This window comes from Molothrus ater, chromosome 15 (assembly GCF_012460135.2).
Source record: "Molothrus ater isolate BHLD 08-10-18 breed brown headed cowbird chromosome 15, BPBGC_Mater_1.1, whole genome shotgun sequence".
NCBI lineage: Eukaryota > Metazoa > Chordata > Aves > Passeriformes > Icteridae > Molothrus > Molothrus ater.
In genome coordinates this window covers 15260547-15279352 of record NC_050492.2, presented here as the reverse complement: position 1 = coordinate 15279352, position 18806 = coordinate 15260547, and the positions used below count along the sequence as shown (strand labels likewise).

General features: G+C 63.8%; 4 protein-coding genes across 5 annotated transcripts; all 4 read right to left on the bottom strand.

Annotated features, from left to right (window-relative positions):
* Positions 1-104: 104 nt before the first annotated feature.
* On the bottom strand, positions 105-5088 carry N4BP3 (NEDD4 binding protein 3). 2 transcript variants are annotated; one of them, XM_036392017.1, is made up of 5 exons: positions 4974-5088; positions 2944-3387; positions 2208-2762; positions 1774-2031; positions 105-1548 (listed from the first exon to the last, which is right to left on the bottom strand). In XM_036392017.1, exons 2-5 carry the CDS (start codon positions 3355-3357, stop codon positions 976-978), a joined length of 1800 nt encoding a protein of 599 aa, XP_036247910.1. In that variant the 5' UTR covers positions 3358-3387; positions 4974-5088; the 3' UTR covers positions 105-975. The 2 variants fall into 2 exon arrangements, with proteins under 2 accessions (XP_036247910.1, XP_036247911.1); XM_036392018.2 differs by lacking the exon at positions 4974-5088 and having other exon boundaries at positions 2944-3467.
* A 3145-nt stretch (positions 5089-8233) lies between these two features.
* Positions 8234-10870, bottom strand: B4GALT7 (beta-1,4-galactosyltransferase 7). Its single transcript, XM_036392040.2, has 6 exons — positions 10679-10870; positions 10197-10550; positions 9475-9700; positions 9171-9254; positions 8898-9002; positions 8234-8734 (listed from the first exon to the last, which is right to left on the bottom strand). Exons 1-6 carry the CDS (start codon positions 10840-10842, stop codon positions 8579-8581), a joined length of 1089 nt encoding a protein of 362 aa, XP_036247933.1. The 5' UTR covers positions 10843-10870; the 3' UTR covers positions 8234-8578.
* A 204-nt stretch (positions 10871-11074) lies between these two features.
* LMAN2 (lectin, mannose binding 2) lies at positions 11075-14747 on the bottom strand. Its single transcript, XM_036392016.1, has 8 exons — positions 14598-14747; positions 14399-14517; positions 14200-14317; positions 13870-13949; positions 12594-12755; positions 12191-12305; positions 11700-11819; positions 11075-11567 (listed from the first exon to the last, which is right to left on the bottom strand). Exons 1-8 carry the CDS (start codon positions 14737-14739, stop codon positions 11407-11409), a joined length of 1017 nt encoding a protein of 338 aa, XP_036247909.1. The 5' UTR covers positions 14740-14747; the 3' UTR covers positions 11075-11406.
* Positions 14748-15787: 1040 nt separating this feature from the next.
* LOC118692138 (ADP-ribosylation factor-like protein 3) lies at positions 15788-18090 on the bottom strand. The gene is made up of 6 exons (XM_036391776.1): positions 18017-18090; positions 17546-17689; positions 17341-17457; positions 17181-17231; positions 16273-16458; positions 15788-16200 (listed from the first exon to the last, which is right to left on the bottom strand). The coding sequence occupies exons 1-6, from the start codon at positions 18032-18034 to the stop codon at positions 16153-16155; spliced, it is 564 nt and encodes a 187-aa protein (XP_036247669.1). The 5' UTR covers positions 18035-18090; the 3' UTR covers positions 15788-16152.
* Positions 18091-18806: the final 716 nt, after the last annotated feature.

Below are 18806 nucleotides of genomic sequence, written 5' to 3'. Positions count from 1 at the left end.
CCTGCCTGTTGTACCGCCCAGCCCGGCCCCACACCGTCCCCTTCACCCCCACCCTCACGGCCCGGAGCCCCCCGACCCCGAGGGAAGCAGAGCAGAGGCTGGGAGAGAGAAATGCGGGTTTATTGCAGGAACGGGGTGTGGGGCTGGGCCCGGCCTTCACGTGGTTCTGCTGTGACATGCACAGAGCAGGGCTCTCCTTCAGCGCCTCTGGGCTCCCCTGCTCTCCCTCACCTCCCCTGGGAGGGGGGACCCCAGCTCTTCCCCAGCTCAGGCACATGCCCCAGTCCTCTCTCCCACCCCAGTTCCTCCCCGTGTGGCAGAGCACCAGTTCCCATCCCTCCTTGCACAAGGCATTCCCCCATCTCAGCCCAAAGAAAGCTGCACCAACCACCTCCACTGCAGAGCAGCTCCACACTGGGGACACGAGAAGCCCCAGCAGGTGCTGGGGCAGCTGCCCCCTCCCAGCAGCACCAGAACTCCTCGGGGTTTCCTCCTCTGCCTGCCCAGAGGCACCACCAGCCCCAGGGCCCTGCTGACAAGGCAGCCACTGCAAACAGTAGCTGCAACCCCCGCAGCAAGGCAATGGGGTGGGGGACAGGGCTTCAGCTTCTCCTCACAAGACATTAAGTTACTGGGTTGTAGAAACAGGAGCAGCAGAGCAGGAGGGACAGGGAATGTCTCACAGGGTGCTTGGTTTCTGCCCTCATGGCAGAAGGAATCACAGGGCAAACACTCCTGGAGTCAGAGCACGGGGCACATGCAAGACCCCCACCCTGGCACAGATGACCCCCCACCCTCCAGAGACCCCACCAGAAGGGCCTGAGGTGCTGCAAGAAGGAGAAGCTCCCCTGTGGCAATCGGTCCTTCAGGCCAGGGCAGCGCCAAGCGCTGTGTGTCCTTGTGCACACCCTGAGATCGTCCCTTTCCAGCGGCAAGAGACCTTCCCCCTTCTCAGTCCCACTGGCGTCCCGCCCCTCAGATCTTGGAGGACTCCACCCGCTCGATCCAGGGCGAATCGATCCTGACATCCCTGGGCTCCGCCCGCAGCTGCCGCAGCTCCCGCTCCAGCGCCTGGCTCCGGTGGTACATCTCCATGTAGCTGGCCTGGAGCTCCCGCTGGTACCGCAGCACCTTCTCCTTCTCCTCCTGCCACGTTTTCCTCTCCAGCTCAAAGTTCACAGCCTGCAGCTGGCCCTGACGCCGCTCCCGCAGCAGCTCTGCCCACAGCCACTCCACCTGCCGCTCCAGGGGTTCCGCCGAGTCGCTCTGCAGGCCCCGGCACTTGGAGTCATCAGTTTCGCAGCCAGGGAAGTCCTGGCACGACGGCATGGGGTCATCGCCCAGGGGCAGCGAGGTGCCGGGCTCCGGGGAGCTCTGGAAGGAGTCTGCCAGCTGTGCCAGCTGCGAGTCCCTGGCCTGGACCTCTGCCTTGGCCTCCCGCAGCTGCGTCTTCAGGCTGAAGATCTCCCCCAGCTTCTGAGCCATCTCCTCCTGGGTGTCCCGGAGCTGCTGCTTCAGCAGGGAGATCTCTGCTGCTTTCTGGCACACCTGCAGGGCACAATGAGCAGTGAGGGCTGGGGGAGCAGGACCCCAGAGGTGGCAGCACCCCAAGTTGTCCTCTTGGGAGACCATAAGCACCACATGTGGCTCATCCCTTCCGTACTGTGACCCCGAGTGGCACCAGAGCAGGGAACTGCTGCCCCCATCCTGGCCCCACAGCCAGGAGGGTGGCAATAGGGAGGGAAGGAAAGAAAGGAAAGGAAGGAGACTCACCTCCCACTTGGTCTCCTCCAGTTTGGGGCTGCCATGCTCGCCCTGGGGCTGCCGGAGCTTGCTCTCCTCGCACTGGCACTGCTGCAGGCTCAGCTCCTCCTGCAGCCGCTTCTTCTCCTGCTGTGCCTTGTAGAGCTGCAGCTGCAGTGCCCGCTGCCCGCGCTGCGCCTGCTGCATCACCTGCTGCAGCCGGGCCATGTACATCTGCTTCAGGTCCTCCAGCTCGTCCAGCCACAGCCGCTGCTTGTCCTCAAACGCCTGCCAGCCCAGATGGACACTGGTGAGAGGCTGTAGCCCCAGGAGGGACCCCAAGAGGTCCTGTGATATTTGATTCTCCCACGCTTGGTCATTCCAAGCCCATCACCCACCACAGCAGCTCCTTCACTGTTCCTTCCACCCCCACATCCCTGCCTGGGGCACCCAGCACAGCTCACCTGTGTGAAGGGGTCTTCAGTCTCGCTGAGGCTCCTCTTGAGCTGCCTCAGCTCCCCTCCCGTCTCCTGCAGCCGGTCCTCCAGCTGCTTCACCGCGTCCTCCAGCGAGTAGGAGAACTCATATGGCGGCGGGGGCTCGCCGGGGCTCTGCAGCCTGCTCAGGGTGGCCATGCTTTTGCAGGACAGGGGCATCTTCTCAGGGGCCAGGGTATCCCTGGGGCTCCGGGAAACCCTGTCCAAGGAGCCCCCGATGTGGTTGATGTGGCCCATGGAGGCGCTGAACTGACTCTGGGCAGGCTTGAGGCGGGAGCCGTAGGACGGGAAGCTCTGGATGGAGTTGTGGCTGGAGTCAGAGGCCTCATCCAGGCTGATGGCGTGGAGCAGGTGGGTGCGGAGCGGGCCGTGCTGCGGGGCCGCCGTGCTGCTCTGCGACAGCAGCGTGTGCAGGCTCCCATTGCTCTTGGACAACTTCTGCCCCTTGGACGAGGACAGGCCCTGCATGGAGACCAGCCCCTTCCCAGCCACTGCCTTGAAGGCCGAGGGCCTGATACGACACTGAAAAACAAGAGCAAGGTCAAGCATGAGCCTCTACAGCCAGAGAGAACCGCCACACTCCCCACTTCATATCCCTGAACATCTTCAAATCCCCACACCCCATCCAGGAGGGTGCAGATCATCCTGTTCCATCCCCATCCTCTCGCAGACCAGGCTGTATTTCAGACCCTCACAGCCTCACCTTGTCGAAGCGGCCCCGCTCCGGCAGGGAGCTCTTGGAGAAGTCGGCCCCACGGTGATGCTCACGGGAGCAGCGCTCAGGGGATCGGTTCTCGCGGTCGCTCTCGTAGTCCCGCTTGTAGCAGGCAGCCGATGTCTGGTGCTTCCGCTCCATCCGCGTCTCCTTCTTGGCCCCGTGCAGGTACCCAAAGAGTTCCCGCTGGTTGGGCCCCTTGCGCAGCAACCCGTCGGGCTGCCGGAGCCCCCGCGAGCCGCCCAGCGGGGCCCGCAGCTCCAGGGGGGACAGATCCTGCTTCTCCACCAGGCTGCCCACGCTGCCCATGCTGCCAACCACGCCGACGGGCTCCGAGGAGAGGTAGGTGCCGAGGACACGGGTGTCGGGCTCACAGGTCACAGGACCCTGTGCTGCTGCCATGGAGAATTAGAGAAAAGCCCAGAACCAGCACTGCCGGGAAGAGACAGAGTCAGCGATGCCGGGCAGCCGGGACACACCCCCGGCACCCCCTTTCCCGGCCAGCCCCAAGGGCCCACACGGGCTCCTGGCACTAGGATGGATCTGCCATTTCCCGTGCGGCTTCCCGGGGGACAGGGCACAGCAGGCACGGGGCGGGGGCTCCCCGCCGCTGCCCACACCACGGTGCAGCGCCTCCTCCCACACCCAGCCCCACCTCCCGCCCGCGGCCGGGGCCGCCACCAGAACAGGCACCTGCCGCCCAGCCAGGCGGGCGAGTTCGGGAGCCGGCAGCACCTGCCCAGGCCTGGCGCCAGCCCCGGCCCGGCGGCACCCAACCTCCCCGCCGGGACCTCCGGCTGCGGACCCCCTCTGGAGACCGCCCCAAAATGCCCCTGGGGATGCCCACCAGCTTGGCCTCCCCGCGATGGGCACTCTGCGGCACCACGGGGGCACTTCCCGCACGGCATGGGCGGCACGGGCTCTGCAGCTCGCTGGGGAACTCCACACGGCCCCCTCTATCCACGGGCATTCCCTCCCCAGCCCGGGCAGGGAGCAGGCGGCCCCAGCCCAGCTGCTGCTGCTGCGTGCCGGGGACCCCGCGGCCGGACATGGCGAGAGGGAGGGCGGTGGGAAGGGGCAGGATGCTGACGGGACAATGCAGCTTCCTGCGCAGGTGGCCGGGGGAGGAAGGATGAGAGGATGCCTTCGGCCTCGGCTCTGGCTCCCCAGCTCTAGGGAGGGGACGATGGCCTCACACCAGTGCAGGGGACACAGAGAGTGTGGCAGGGGCGAGGCAGAGCCCCCAGCACCGCTCCCAGCCTCGCCGAGGGCTCCGGGGCCGGGTTACACCCAGGAAGCTGCCCTGGTTCTCAGCACCACGCGCCGGGTAAACAAACACCCCGCTTTTAATTGCTGCCACGCACAAACCTGTCTGACAGCTCCCGGCCTGCGCTGTCACCTCCCTCTGCGAGCCCAACACCTGCTCCGGGCACCGGCACCCCAGGAAGGGCACCGGGGATGGACCCTCTGGAAGGATCGGGGCTGCCTGCGGTGCCACCGGGCGTGCACGGGGACGGGGGACGTGGATGTTCCCATGCTGGGAGCGGGGGGGCATGGATGCACGTCCAGCCCCCGGCATTGGGGAGCAGCTCGGCCGAGCCCCGCAGCGGCTCCTCCCGGCACAGGCGGTCGAGGAAGTAGGTCAGGTTGTGGGAGGTTTGGGAAGCGCCGGGGGAGCCCGGAGGTGTCCTGCCTGCGGCAGGGAGGGGATCACCCTCCAGGCGGCAAAACACCGGTCCGGCCAGCCTGGCTCCTTCGCGATCTGCTCCCAATCCCGGCCGTGCCCAGGCAGGATACCGCCACAAACCTTTTCCCTTTCCCATTCCCATTCCACCCAGGGTTGGAGGGGAGGCGGGCGCGGGTCCCGCGCAGCCCCTCCGCGCCTCCCCGCAGCCCCGCCGGAATTTCCGGCTCGGAGAGGGCGGAGGGGGCAGCCGGTGCCCGGGCCCGAGCCCGAGCCCGGGACAAAGCCCCGCTGGCCGCAGGGAGGGGGATGGGGCCGGCCGGGCCGCACTCACCATGCCGGCGGCGCTGCGGTCCCGCACGGCTCCGCTCCGCGCTCCTTCCCTCGCCGCGTTTGAACGCGCCCCTCGGCCGCGGCCGCGCGGGGCGGCGGGCGGAGCCGGCACCGGCAAATCGCGGCGCGGGGGCGGCGGGACGGGAGGGGCGGGAAGCAGCAGCAGCAGCAGCAGCAGCAGCAGCAGCAGCAGCAGGAGAAGGAGGAGGAGGAGGAGGAGGAGGAGGAAGGAGGAGGAGGAGGAAGGAGTGGGACGGCCCGGCCGTGCCCACCAGCGGGGCGGGGCAGGGCAGGGCAGGGCGCGCTGGCTGCGTGCGGCGCCGACACTTGCATGGAACCCCCTCCCAATGGCGGGGAGAGCCCCGCAAATCCCCCCAGTTACAGCTCCGGGACCGGCAGCACCGGCGCCGGTGGGCTCCCGGTAACCCCTGACAGGCGGGCTGCTATTCCCGGGTATCGCCCGCCAAGGGTGGAGAGAAATATTTTGCTTGGTACCTGCGGCGTGGAGAAGGGGTCTCGACTCCACGGGACACACTCTGTGCCGTCCTCTAGCAGGGCAACCCCGTGTCCCCCCTCACAGCAGCACCCGCGGGTGGGTAGGAGCGTCCCAAAGCCCCGGGGACACGGCGTACCCCCGTGGGGCTCCCGCCTGGCCTGGCGCCAGTGAGACGGGACACGCTCCATCCCTCTGAATCACATCCTGGAGCCGGTTTTGGCAGCCGCAGGGAGCGAGGATCGCGGCACGGGGTGGACCGGGTCAGCGGTGTCCCTGGGAGCAGGACACCTGCAGCAGCCCTGCTCCGTCCCGGGCGCGGTGCCGTCTGTCCCCGGCAGGGACCGCACCGTGCCCAGCCCGGCGTGCCCGCACCCCGCTCGCTGCCAGCTCCTTCCGCCGCACACCCGAGTCCTCAAGCTGTGCTGCCAGTGCTCTCCCACACGCACACATTGTCCCCGGTCCCTGCTCGCCGGGCTCACATGCTGGCAGCGTCCTCGGTGCGGTGCCAAGGCACGCTCCGCTCCCTCGGGCCTCAGCCCCTGTTCCCCGCAGCTCCTGTGCCCGGCGGCACCGGCGTGGCCTCTGAACACGGCCGCCCTTCCCAGCAGGTGCCATGTCCCATCGTGCTGGCCTCAGGAATGTGTCTGCCATGGAGCTCAGTCGGGAAAGGGCCCCCCGGCATCCCGCGGGCACTGGCATCACCCCAGGGCTCGGCCCGGGCGGGTTCAGCGATGCCGGGAGGCTCACGGGGCGCTGCTCACAGCCGCACCCCTCTGCCCGTCTGCCCCGTTTCCTGCTCCTCCTGGGGCTGCACACCCCGAGCACATCTGCCTGGATAGCAGCTCGCACAGGGAGCCTGGCCCTGCCCGGGTCACTCCAGCAGGCAGGGATGTCACCTTCTCCAGGCAGAGATGCTTCAGCTTCCTCTGGTTTTTTCCTCCAGTCCCCTCTCTCTGCTCACCTCACCCCCCCAGTGCCCCCCTCTAAGATACTACAGCAATTTCAAATGTCCACCAGCAAACAGCTCTGGAACAATCCACTTTATAACGACCTGGCAATAAAAGCCATCAATTAAAAGCCATAAAAGCCATCATAAAAGCCATCACCAGCTGCACCTGCTTCAACAGTGATTGGGACCCCAGAAGGGGCGGTCACAGAGGGCAGGGCTGGCCCTCCAGGGGCCCTCTCTGCCCCTGAGCATCCTGATGTTCTCCTCAGGCTTGCTGAGAGCCTGAGAACGCCGGTAGGCTTTTGGCTGCGCTCTGCAGGGCTCCTGGGACGGCAGGCAGGGTGTGATCCATCTGTGGAAAGGCAATGGGGGAAAACTTCATCCCCTCCCGCTGGGCCATTGCCGATCCCGAAGCGTGGGGGGGGCAGCAGAGCCGAGCGACCTCCGAGTCACATTCAGGGCTATAAAAGGAAGCCGGGTCTCCAGCAGGGTGCCTCTTCCACAAAAGCAACCGAGGGATGAGGGGGCTGCGAGCAGAGCTGAGAAATAGCTGCCAGGCAGCGGGAGAGGAGCCTGGAGTGCTGAGCCAAGTGCGAGGTGCACATATGCTCTCTGTTTCTGCACAGCCACGTCTCTATGAAACCTGCCCCAAATTGTGTCATCTATTTTGAACGGCACAGAGAAATACTTTGATCTGCCTCCACCAGCCCTGGCTGCGGTTCAGGCACCAGGAAGGGGCTGCCACACAGATGGCTGATCCCAAACCCATGCCATGGAGAGGCAGGAGTGGGGCTGCTGGGCCAGTCTCTCCCCCTGGCTGCCCACAGGAAGGGCATCACTGGTCCTGGAACACCTGTGGAGAAGTGCACCAGCTGTCCAATGTCACCAGCACATTCATGCCAGGTATCAGTGCTGCTTTGGAGCCAGCAGGCTGGAGAGGCCATCAGGAGCTCTTGGACACCACAGCCCCACATTGCCCCAAGGCTGAGCCTGCTGCTTCCATGCTGCAAAGCAGATCCTCACCACACTGCACCAGCACCTCAACCCCTGCCTCAGAGGCAGCCCCCAACACCCTGTCCAAGGGCTCCAGACTCCTCTCCCAGCTCCAGAGCAGCACAGAAAGGAGGCACCAGATCCCTCCAGACACCCCGTCCCACAGCCCCTACAGGGTCCATGAGCCATGCACTTGGCTCTGATGCTTTTTTCCCTCCCTCCTTCCTCTCTGGAGCTACTCGTCTTCCCAGGATGGCAACAGCCTCTCTCTGAGGATGCAAAGCAACCACTCCAGGAAGTGGCAGGCAGGAGACGAGGACAGAAGGGGCCAGGAAACGCAGAGGGCCTGGTGCCAGTGCTAGTGGTGGGGCTGAACAGAGAGGTACTGGCTGTTCAGCTGGGTCTGCCCAGCCTGAGGAGGCAGCAGCACCCACAACCTGTGCCAAGACCCCAGGGTAGACATCCGATTTTCCAACCCCTCCAGAAAGGCTGAGGCAGCACACACATGGAAGACAGGCAAGGAAAGGAAAGCACAGCCAGAACTCTCCTCATCACCCCAAAGAGGTCCTGGCCTGCAAGTGCTGACACCCAGCAGTGCTGTGGGTGCTGGGGCTCGGGCACGGCTCAACCACAACCACTTCCTGCAGTGAAATGCCAACAGCCCAGCCCTGGGGGCACCTGGCAGCTGGAAGAGGCACCATCTCTCTCAGAGCCCGTTTCAGACTGCCAGAGCAGCTCAGAGCTCACCTGTCACACAGAGAGGAGCTGGGGCCAAGCCAGGACAGGTGTGCTGAAGGAAGGTGAAGGGAACAGGAAAATGGAGTATTGCCAGCACAGCCCAGGGCATTCACAACTCACAGGTGCCCTGACAGTTCTTTATTGTCCTCAGAGCTGCGTGGCAGCTCAGCCATGTCCAGCACAGGAAAGCCACCTCCTGCACCTGCCTGGGAGGCAGCACCAGCACCTGCAGCGACACCAGCGAGTCCCACTCTCAGCCTCCTCTGTAGCTCCCAGCAAAGTCCAGTTCCCAGCCTCTTCTGCTCCTCTGTGTCTCGCCAGCACTGCCATGCTCATCCGCTGCAAACCCCTGCCTGCTCCAGGCAGCTGCACGGCAGCCAGGGAGCCTTGGCACCAGCACAGAGCCCGCGACTGGCACGCGGGGATGGGCTCAGCCAAACGTGCACCAGGGGGTCTCGTTTGTGTCACAGTCCAGCAGGACATTGAGGACGGTGCAAGGGGCTCCTGCCACGCTCAGATCTGTCCGTGACTCGATTCGGTACCTGACGTTGTTCAGGCCTCCCTCCCGATCCACCTTGAACTGTTCCTGAGGAAGAGAGAGACTGCTTGGCCCAGGCTGGCAGGGAGAAGCGCCCAGGGCCTGGGGAGGGAGCCAGAGCTGGCAGAGGAGGACAGGAGCAAGGAGGGCTCAGAGCACGTGGTGACCACAGCCCCAACCTCCCGTGGCTGCCCTGGACCACAGGTCTCACCTGCTTCTGTGCAGCGATGCGCTTCTGGTCTCTCTTCCTCCAGGCTGGGTCATGCAGGTGCTGGAAAGTCTCGTATCCAGTTGTGATTCCAGAGGGACGACGGACCTGGGAGAAGAGCAGAGCTTCCCTAAAGCTACTGGAAAACTCCTGCACCTGCTGCTGGAGCACAGGGCTGCCTTCCCTAGACCCCAGACTGGGTGGTCACAGTGAGAGACAGGTGAAGAGACGTAAAAAAGGGCAATTTCAAGGCAGGAGGGTGCAGAGACCCCTTACCTGGAGACCAGCTCCTTTGATACGTCGATAGAACTCATCGTCCTCCCGTCCCCAGCCCCAGAAGCGGTTGGACATGCCATTGCACTGGAACGAGAGCAGCACCATAGCAGCCAAGGTCCAGCACAACTCCACGGCCTCAGAGGAGCAGACACCAGCCCAGCCTCCCCTGTCCAGCCCCCAGCAGCTCAGACCACAGGCTCTGTCCCCAAACCATTTTGATTCCTGTCCCCACCTCCCAAGTTCACCATGATAATGTCATAGCTCCTGCTCCAGACTGTCCAGGACACCCCACCCAGGAGCTCACCAGCTCATAGTGCTGCTTGGTGAGCAGCAGGATGCCACCCACGTAGGTCTTGTAGTGGTAGAGCGGGTGCAGCTCGGGGGATGCCACGTGGAAGGGCCCTGCCTCTGGGAAGCTGTAGTCCAGGTGCTCGTTGAGGGGCAGGAGATCCACGTCGTGCATGGCGATGTAGTCGGTGTCGTTGCCGCTCTCCAGGAAGCCCACGTTGATCAGGGATGCCCTGTTAAACCTGCCACGGGACTGGGGGCTCTCAGTGCCACGCACAGCAGCCACTGTCCCGACATCCCCCTGCCACAATCAGCAATGCTCAGTGTCTGAGTGGTCCCCAAACAGGGACACGTGCAAACACAGAACTGCATCCTGCAACTGCACCCCTGCTTCTCTCTGTACAGTGAGCTGGGGGTGACAGCGTTTCCAAACACCCCATGGCCTGTCTTTCACTTTCACAGTCCCCATATGTTTGCTGTTGCAGACCTGTGACACTGGGGAGAAAGCTAAAATACCCAAAGATAAAGGATTCTGTGCTAAGATTCCATTCTTGCTAAGGAAGAAAAAAGCAAACCAGCACTTTGTCCATCTCTGAGCTCTAGAATGAGCAGCTTTGGGGAGAGCATCACACACTGCCCCTGACATCCCACTGTCCTGGTCCTTTGCTTCTCTGCAGCACCCTCCCAGCACTCCCAGAGCTTCAGGCAGGACCCCCTCGGCACACGGAGACGCTATACCTGAAATGATCCACTTGGTTGAGGATGAAGATGCGGTGGCGGATCCTCTTCTTGCTGAGGAAGCGGTGCATGTAGGGCACGAAGGCCAGCAGCTCCTCGAAGCGCTCTCGGAAGGGCACCAGCAGCGCCAGCCGGTGCGGAGCCCACGACGGCTCCTCCTGGGGCGGCTGCGGCGGGGCCGGGGGCGGGCAGGGCTGCCGGGGAGCGCCCCGGTGCTGCCCCCCCGGCTCCGGCCCCTCGCCCGAGCAGCTGAGCTGGAGCCAGAGCAGCGAAGCGAAGCCGAGCAGCAGCGCCAGCAGGAACAGCGGGAAGGCAGACAGGCGGCCGGGGAAGAGCCGCAGCAGCGGCGGGGACCTGCGGGATGGAGCGGGGTCAGAGCACCGTGGGACCCCCGCACCGCGACAGCATCCCCCGAGCCCGCCCGGCCCCCGGTGCGACCCCCCGGTACGGCCGGGCTCACCCCCCGGTACCGCCGGGCTCACCCTCCGCCGCGCAGCCGGAGCGCGTCCCTGCGGCGGGCCGGGCCCATCGCCCCCGGCCCCGGGACACGCTGGCGGCACCGCCGCTCCCCCGCTCCCCCGGAAACACGGCCCCGCTCTCTTCCGCCGAAGGGGCGGGACGGGGCGGGACCGGCGGCCGGGGACATCCCCTCCGTCCCGTCCCACCGCCACCCCCTCCCGGGGCTCCTCCGGAAACCGCCGGGAGACCGCACCGCATCCCCGGCAGGTGCCGAGAGCGCAGAGCCACCCGCGGAGCCTTTGGGATCCTCCCAGGACTGCCTCCCTGCACCCCCACCAAGCTGAGACCGCCCCCAGTCCCTTCAGCACTGCCCATCCTCCTTCCCTTCTCTCCCCATCACACAGAGCCAGAGCCACGGGTGGTGTCAGTCCTTTAATGCCCCACTCGCACCCCCTCCCCTCAGCCCCTCATGTTCACACCTGCCCCAGGCAGCACAGCAAGTCCCAGCAAGGTGAGGGGAGCTCTGGAAAAACCAGGGAGCAACCTCCAGGCTCCCACAGCAGAGCTCTGGGGAGCCGGCGGGCATCATCCCCCTCAGTCCAACCCGCAGGAGGCCAAGGGCCGGGCAGGGGTTACAGCCAAACAGACAGGTAAGAAAATACTTCGGGTATTTCTCAGAAACAGTATTTAGAAACCACAGTTTTTTTACAGCTCCCCATAAAAAAAGATGGGTTTGGGCACAGGTTCTCCACTAGTAGAAACGCTTGTTCCGCTCCTGGCGTTTCTGGAAGACCACGGCTCCCACCACGGCGCAGACAATGATGCCCAGCAGGGCACAGAGCAGGAGCAGGAACACCTTCCAGCCCGTCAGCGGCCCGCTCCGGAAATTCCCCGTCGGGTCATCCACGTTGTCTGCAAGGGAAAGAACAGCTACAGACACCAACAGAACCTCGGCTCCTGGGGAATTCTGCCAGGTGTCACGCCTCCAATGCCTCCCAGACCTCCCAATCCCCCACGGAAGGTTTCCAAAGCCCACAGGCTCACCTTTGGGGGATTTAAGGAGGCTGACCCTCGGCTCGATCTTGGTCCAGTCAACGGTCTCATCTTCTACAGGGTGCTCCACCATGAGCTGGAACAGCTTCATTGAGATGATGTCGTGATTGTCTGGGGAACAACCGCGAGCAGCAAACACCATCAGAAGCTCTGAGATGTCCACACACTCAAAGCACCCCTCAGACTGTCCTCTGCCAGGTCCAGTCTCCTTCCTCTCAAGCCACCCTCATCCCCAGGTATCAAACTGCAATCCAAAGAGGTTCCTTAGCTCTCAGGTGCCTCCTTTCCCCAGCCATGGGTCCCAAAAGGGTTTCAAGAGCCCAGTAAACAATCCAGAGAAAGGAAGCAATGGAAACTATCCAGTGCATCCAGTGTTACAATCACAGAGTTTTCAGGGTTGAGATCCAACTCCCCTGCCAAGACAGGGTCACCTAATCCAGGCTCCAACCACCACGTGTTCCCCTGAGCAAAGCCCCTCTCACCAGAGAGATCTCCAGTGCCAGCAGAAGCACCAAAGAAGTACCCGGTTGGCAGCTGCACCCCTGCGATGTCGATGCAGTTCTTCCATTCATTCTTGTCTTCCACGTCAGTCATCACCTGCAAAACCAGGAGAGGGTCACACCAGGAATGTTCAGAACCATGGGACAGGCTCCAACCTCCCTGCTCAAGCAGGGCCATCCCAAATCACAGAGACTGTGTCCAGATGATTCATCAACATCTCCAGCGAGGGACACTCCACACCCTCTCCAGGCAACCACTTCTGGCACGCCACTCTCCTGCATGGCTGCACCTCTCTGGAGCTGGAGGTGGCTGAGCCTGGAACAGCACCTCCAGCCCCTGGGGGAGCCAGCCCTGCCCCTGAGCAGCAGCCCCCCGTGGTCTCACCGTGAGGCGGCCGCGGGAGTAGCGCACGGCCAGGAAGGTGTCGTGGTTCTGGTTGCGCAGGTCGGCCGAGCAGCCGGCCAGCTCCGTCCAGCGCCCGTCCTTGCTGTGGTCGTAGCTCAGGGAGCCGTTGTTGACCATGGCCGAGATGTAGGGGAACACACGCTGTGGGGACAGACAGGGGACACGCTGAGGGAGCTCTGGGGCACAGCCAGAGCCCGCAGGGTGGGAGCATGGCCCTGGTCAGGCACGGGATGTGCACGGCTGCTGCTCCACCTAAAGCTGCTTCTGAACCAAGCTTGAGCTGCCTAAAGCAGAGCCTCCCTTCCTGAGCTCCCATTTCAAGACCCTCATCCTGTGATTGTGTGAATGAACCCACCCTGCACTCCATGGCCAGGGCAACCAGAGTGTCCCACACTTGCAGAGTGGCTGGGTAAAAATCGCAGAATCATTTAGGTTGGAAAAGACCTCTGAGAGCATTCAGTCCAATCCCCACCTTGTCAGCTAGCCCTGAGTGCCACATCCAGTCATTCCTTTAACACAAAAAGCATAAGAACAGAGCACAAGACCCAGAATGGACAGAAATCTACAGAAGCAGCAAAACCACACACAAGGCTTTGTGATCAGTGGATTACCTACACCAGGAGAGGACAACTGGAGGCAGGAATTCAGCTACCATGAGCATCAAGACAACAGGGAGATGGGTCATTTCCAGGTGCTTTTTGAAGTATCATGGTTTTGATGGTACAGACCCCAAAGCACAGTTTTGTTTTCTGACTGTGCCATAATGAGATCCACAAACACAGAGCAGGACACAAGAAAAGGATCCCCAGCCCTCACAGGACTGATCTGTCCCATGGCCATGGGGAATTCTGGAACAAAAAGGCAGCCCAGGAGTTTCTTTCAGATACAGAGAGGTTGCAAAGAGAAAATAAGGGAAGAAACATCATGGGATGAGTATCCAAAGCACAGAGGTCAGGGAATAATACTCAGGATGAATATTGGTAGGTGGTGCTGGGTTTACACCAGCTCTGTGCCTGCTCTCCTGTGCAGAGAAGATGCCTTGGAAACATCTGTGTAGCCAAGAGCAGCACAAGAAAGAGCAAGAGCTTCTTATCTCCATTCAGGCACACAAACTCTTCTCTTTTCCAACTCCCAGGACAGGAATAGCAGACTATGCCCAACTAGGGAGAGACTTTTCCTGGGATCAGGTGAGAAACACTCGGAGCAGGAAGGGAACAGCCTGCTGGGCACTGCACAAGCTGCCTGGAGCACTCACCTCTGTGGCCTCATCATTGGGATAGGTATCAAGGAAAATAGCCAGCCCATGGAAGTTGTCCTTGCTGCCAAAGACAGGACCTGGAACAGGGCAGAGGAGTGGAGAGAGGAAGAGACAGAAGGAAGTGAGAATCTGTGCTCAGAGAGTTCTGAGCTGTACCAGCTGTTCGCTGCCAAGCAGGTGGCTGATGGCACTGCTGGCCAGGCAGAACACACGGGACACGTCAGCCCAGCCTAGCGAAACCAGAGCGGGGAGCTCCGAGCCGTCCCTGGCCAGCTGCCTCCCGGGACGGGCCCCGTGTGCTGCGGGCCAGCCGCCCGCGGCACCGACCTGGTGTCAGCCGTTCCTGCGTGTACCACAGCGCCAGCCCGTCCCCGTGCAGGTTCTTCTTGCCGGCTCCGTGGATCTTGAAGTGGACGTGGAGCTCCCAGTCCTTGAGGAAGCAGGGCTGTGGGAGACACCGTGCCCCGTCAGAGCGTGAGGCGCCAGGCCCGTGCCGACCCCCGCCCGTCCTGCCCCCGGCTCTCACCACGCGGTTCCAGATGGAGCCCTCCCGACTGCGCTCGTCGGGCGTCAGGCGCACGTACTGGCTGGTGACCATGGTGCTGCCCGTGAAGTCCCACAGCGGCATCGCGGCGGAGCCCGCGCCTGCAAAGGAGCCGACAGAGCGCGGATCAGCCCGGGCTGCTCAGGGGGCGCCCCGAGCGTCCCCCCGGGCCTGCGCTCACCCTGGTACGGCTTCATAAGCGAGTGCTCCCGCTTCAGGTGCTCGCTGTTGCCATCCGTGAGTTCGGCGGGCACCGGGCGCGGCCCGGCCAGGGCCAACAGCAGCGCGGCCGCCGCCACCAGCCCGCCCGCACCCGCCGCCATGCTCCGCTTCCGCCTTCCGGCGCCCTGCCCTCAGCCCCGCCTCGTAACCGCAGTAGCCAATTAGAAACCCGCAGTCACTGTGGTCCCGCCTCCAGGCGTGAGCGGCATCACTGCCCGCCTATAGCAGGCGAGAAGGGCGGGGCCAGAGGGGCGCGCAGCTCCTGTAGTGCGGCGGGAGGCGGGAGCAGGGGGCAGAACGGCCTCACGGCGCGCGTTACGCGTGCGCGCCGGCGCGGGGCCCTGCCGGGAGGTGTAGTCCGCCCGCCTTCCCCGGGCCGCCTCACGTGCGCGGCTCGTGCCGCCCGCGGAACACGTGACCCTCCCCGACGGGTCTCGGGAACGGGGACAATGGGATAGGGAACAATGGGGTCGGGAACGGCCCCGGGAACGGGGACAATGGGATTGGGAACAATGGGATCGGGAACAATGGGGTCGGGAACGGCCCCGGGAACGGGGACAATGGGATCGGGAACGGCCCCGGGATGGGCAGGGGGAACGGGAACAATGGGATCGGGAACAGCCCTGGGATGGGCTCGGGAACGGCCCCGGGATGGGCACGGGGAACGGGAACGGGAACAATGGGCTCGGGAACGGCCCCGCGGGTCAGCAGGAAGGACAGGCCGAGGCAGCATGGAGGAGGTCACAGCCGCTTTATTGAGGGTCGCAGGGCAGCCCCCGCCCCGCCCCGCAGGTCTCCCCCCGTCCCTCCGCCACGGCAGCCGCGGGGGCCGGGGAGCGGAACCTCCCGGTCCTCCGCATGGGCACCTCCGGCCCGGCGACAGCAGCCGCGGCTGGGACACAACGCGTGTGGTACCAACAGGGACAGGGTACAGGGACCCCTGGGCGGCACCGGGCAGATCCCTCCGGTGGTGACTGGTCCTGTCTTCGTGCTTGTTCCGAGCCCTGTGCGCACATGGGGAATCCCCTGGCCAGTGAGAGGTGCTGAAGGGAGGCTTTCCCGAGCAGCTGCCAGGGCAGCACCGGTCCCATCCTGCGGGAGCACAGGGGACACGGCACTCGGGTGCCTGGCGGTGCAGCCAGTGCCATGTCGGGGTGCCCGGGGCAGTGTGGGGGTCACAGCAGCCCCTGTGGGGTGTGACAGCAGTGTGGATGCACAAGTCCTGGGCAGGTTCTCATGCTGGAGGTGTGCAAGCCCTCAGCACGGTGGGACATGTGCTTCCCTCCAACAGCACGGGGGCTGCAGGGGATATGGGGTGTGAGGAGCCCGTGGAAGCCCAGGAGGGAGGGAGAGGGGAAACCGATTGATTTGTGGAAGACTGGGTGGGAAAATCATCCGAGCATGGCAGTCTGAGGCTCAGGGCCCAGCTGAGGCTCGGGGGCAGCCGAGGGACATGGGGAGTTGGCCGTGGCGTAGGGACCTGCAGCTCAGTCCCGTCTGGCACTTGGCAGCTCTCACTTCTTCCTGTTCATGATCTGGCTGGAAATCCAGTTCATCCCATCCTGGAGGGAAGAAGGATGTGAGCACAGGCCCTTGGGCCCAGCTCTGCAGAGCCCACAGGCCCCCATCTCTACCTGCACCCCTTCCCCAGACAGGGCTGAGCAGGCCTGGATCTGCCACTCCCGGTCGCGGTAGGTGTGCAGGCTCAGCCCCTCTGCGATTTCAGCTGCGGGTGCTGCAGTCACCAGGTCCTGCTTGTTGGCAAACACCAGCAGCGGGACTCCCGTCAGGGACTCATCCTCTGTGAGCTCTGCCAGCTCCTGCCAAGAGAGAAGCTTCTCCCAGGGCTGCTGCCCTCCTCCGTGGAGCTGCCCAGCATGGGCTGGACACTTCTGCCCTCAAAATGTCCCATCCCTCCTCTCTGGTGCTCATGGCAGATAAGGAAGCTGTGAGATCTTGATATCCCTAGGGAGAGAAGCTCCCAAAGGAGCTTCATCTCCTGGAGCTCCATCAGCCCAGGAGCCACATGCAGGGCTACTTGAGGACTGGAATCCTCCCAGCCCTGAGAGGCCTGGGCAAAGGGCAGCTGCAGGAGGCTCCTGGCAGTCCCGAGCTGTCTGGCACACCCACATGGCCGTCTGGTGGCAGAACAGCCGGGGCTGGCACTTGGAGTCTCACCTTCCCCTCTCAGAGCTCCAATCCCAGGGTTTGTAGCTGAATTTGCTGTTCATAAACCTTTGTTTGGCCGTATCACTTATGGGGTGCTGGGGGGTGGGATGAGGGCTGGGGACTGAGGGGTCACTTTCTCCAGGGACTGTCACCCCTGTGCTGGGCACCCTTGGAGCATCCCAGCTCAGGGGGAGCTGCTGGGCCATGGAGTGGGGTATCTCTGCCTGCTGAGATCTTGAGCCTTCCCTCAGAGTTCTGGGGACAGCATGGCCCCATAATTCAGAACAGCTTTGCCTCCCCCTCATCCCCAAAGAGCTGATGCCACACAGATCTGAGCCCCAGGACCCCACAGCCACCCCTCACCCACTCATACCTGCCCCGTCTCCTCAAAACGCTTCTGGTCAGCGCTGTCAATGACGTAAATCTGCCATGGGGACGAAAGGGACAGTCAGGGGCTCCTCCTTGCCCGGCTGCACAGCCCTTCTGTGGGGCCCACACACCCTGCACAGGCCTGGGGGAGCTGCCCCACTCACCAGCAGGTCTGTGCTGCCCAGGTACTTCTTCCAGTAGGGGCGGATGGAGCGCTGCCCCCCGATATCCCAAACATTCAGCTTCAAACCGTGGGACTGCACGCTCTTGATGTTGAATCCCTGCATGGGGACACAAACCCCAGTGTCGCCCAGGGGATGGGTGTGCCCTGCGCCCTCTGCCCTGCCCGTGGCCCCCAGCAGCCCCTACCTGTGTGGGGGTGATGGTGCTGACCTCCTCGGACGCCAGGCGCTTCAGCAGCGTGGTCTTGCCCGCGTTGTCCAGCCCCAGCAGGACGATGCGGAGCTCCTGCTCCGGGGATCCCTTCAGCTTCTGGATGACGGAGAGCAGCCCCTGGGGGCAGGGGGTGCTGGGGGAGCCCTGTGGGGTGCCAGGTCCCTTCTTTGGGAGGGGGGAGCTGCTGGCTTTGGGTACCTTGTGTCTATGGCCTGAGTGAGCATCAAGCTCCCAAGGTGTTCAGGCTCGTGGTGGCCCCACAGCAGATCTGCCCAGCCCCGAATTCCCCCCTCCCCGGGTGTGGGACCGCTCCCAGCTCCTGGGCACGATGTGGGGACGTGCCCGAGGCAGAGCCCTGCTCTGCCAGCCCTCCTGGCACCACCACTGAGGGCTGGTGCTGCACTCCCCCCTGGAGCCGGTGGGATGTCACCGGACCCCGCTTACCTTCTGCACATCCCCCATGGTCCGGGAGTTGCTCCGGCCCGTGGCACTGCCTGGGGAGCTGCCGGGGGCTCGTCCCCGGGGCCCGCCGGTGGGTTCGTGACTGGCACGCTCCCCGTTGTTCCCGGGGGAGGAAGAGGATTACGGGCTCCGGAATTAGCTGCTGTTCCTCCATTTACCCACAGCGTTAAATAATGCCCTCGGCAAATCCTCCAGCCAGCTGTCGCCCCGCCGTCGCCTACCCCCGGGATAAACCAGGTCCCCCCGGGCTGGGGCACTGGGGCACGGGGCATCCCCCTCCCCACGGGGCAGGGGTCCCAGCCTGGGAGGATGCTGTGCCCAGGACAGGGCTGGCACAGCCTCACACTCCGGGATACCTCACGTTGAGGCAACACCAAGCTGTCCCCTTGCAGGGTGGCAGAGGAAATTGCTGAGCTTGCTCGAGGCCACGTCAGCGAGTGCCACAGCTCCCCAGTGCTGCCCAAGGGAAACCACCAGGCCCTGGAGCAGGTTGAGGCTGGCTTGGCAGCAGCTGGAGCTTGGGGATGACACAGGACAGGGCCCAGAGGGGCTCAGACACATTCTCCAGCAGCCCACCCCCAACCCAGGTGGGGTGAGGGGCTCATCTGTTCTCCGTTTGGATTAAGTGCATTAATTAAGCAATGTCTTTGATGATTCCTGCATGCTGCAGTTCGGTCCTCAGATCAGGTTTCCCAGCAGAGAGGTTATCCTTGTGGTGAGGACCGTGAGTCACGCACTCTTGGAGAGACATTTTTATTTATAACTCTGGTGG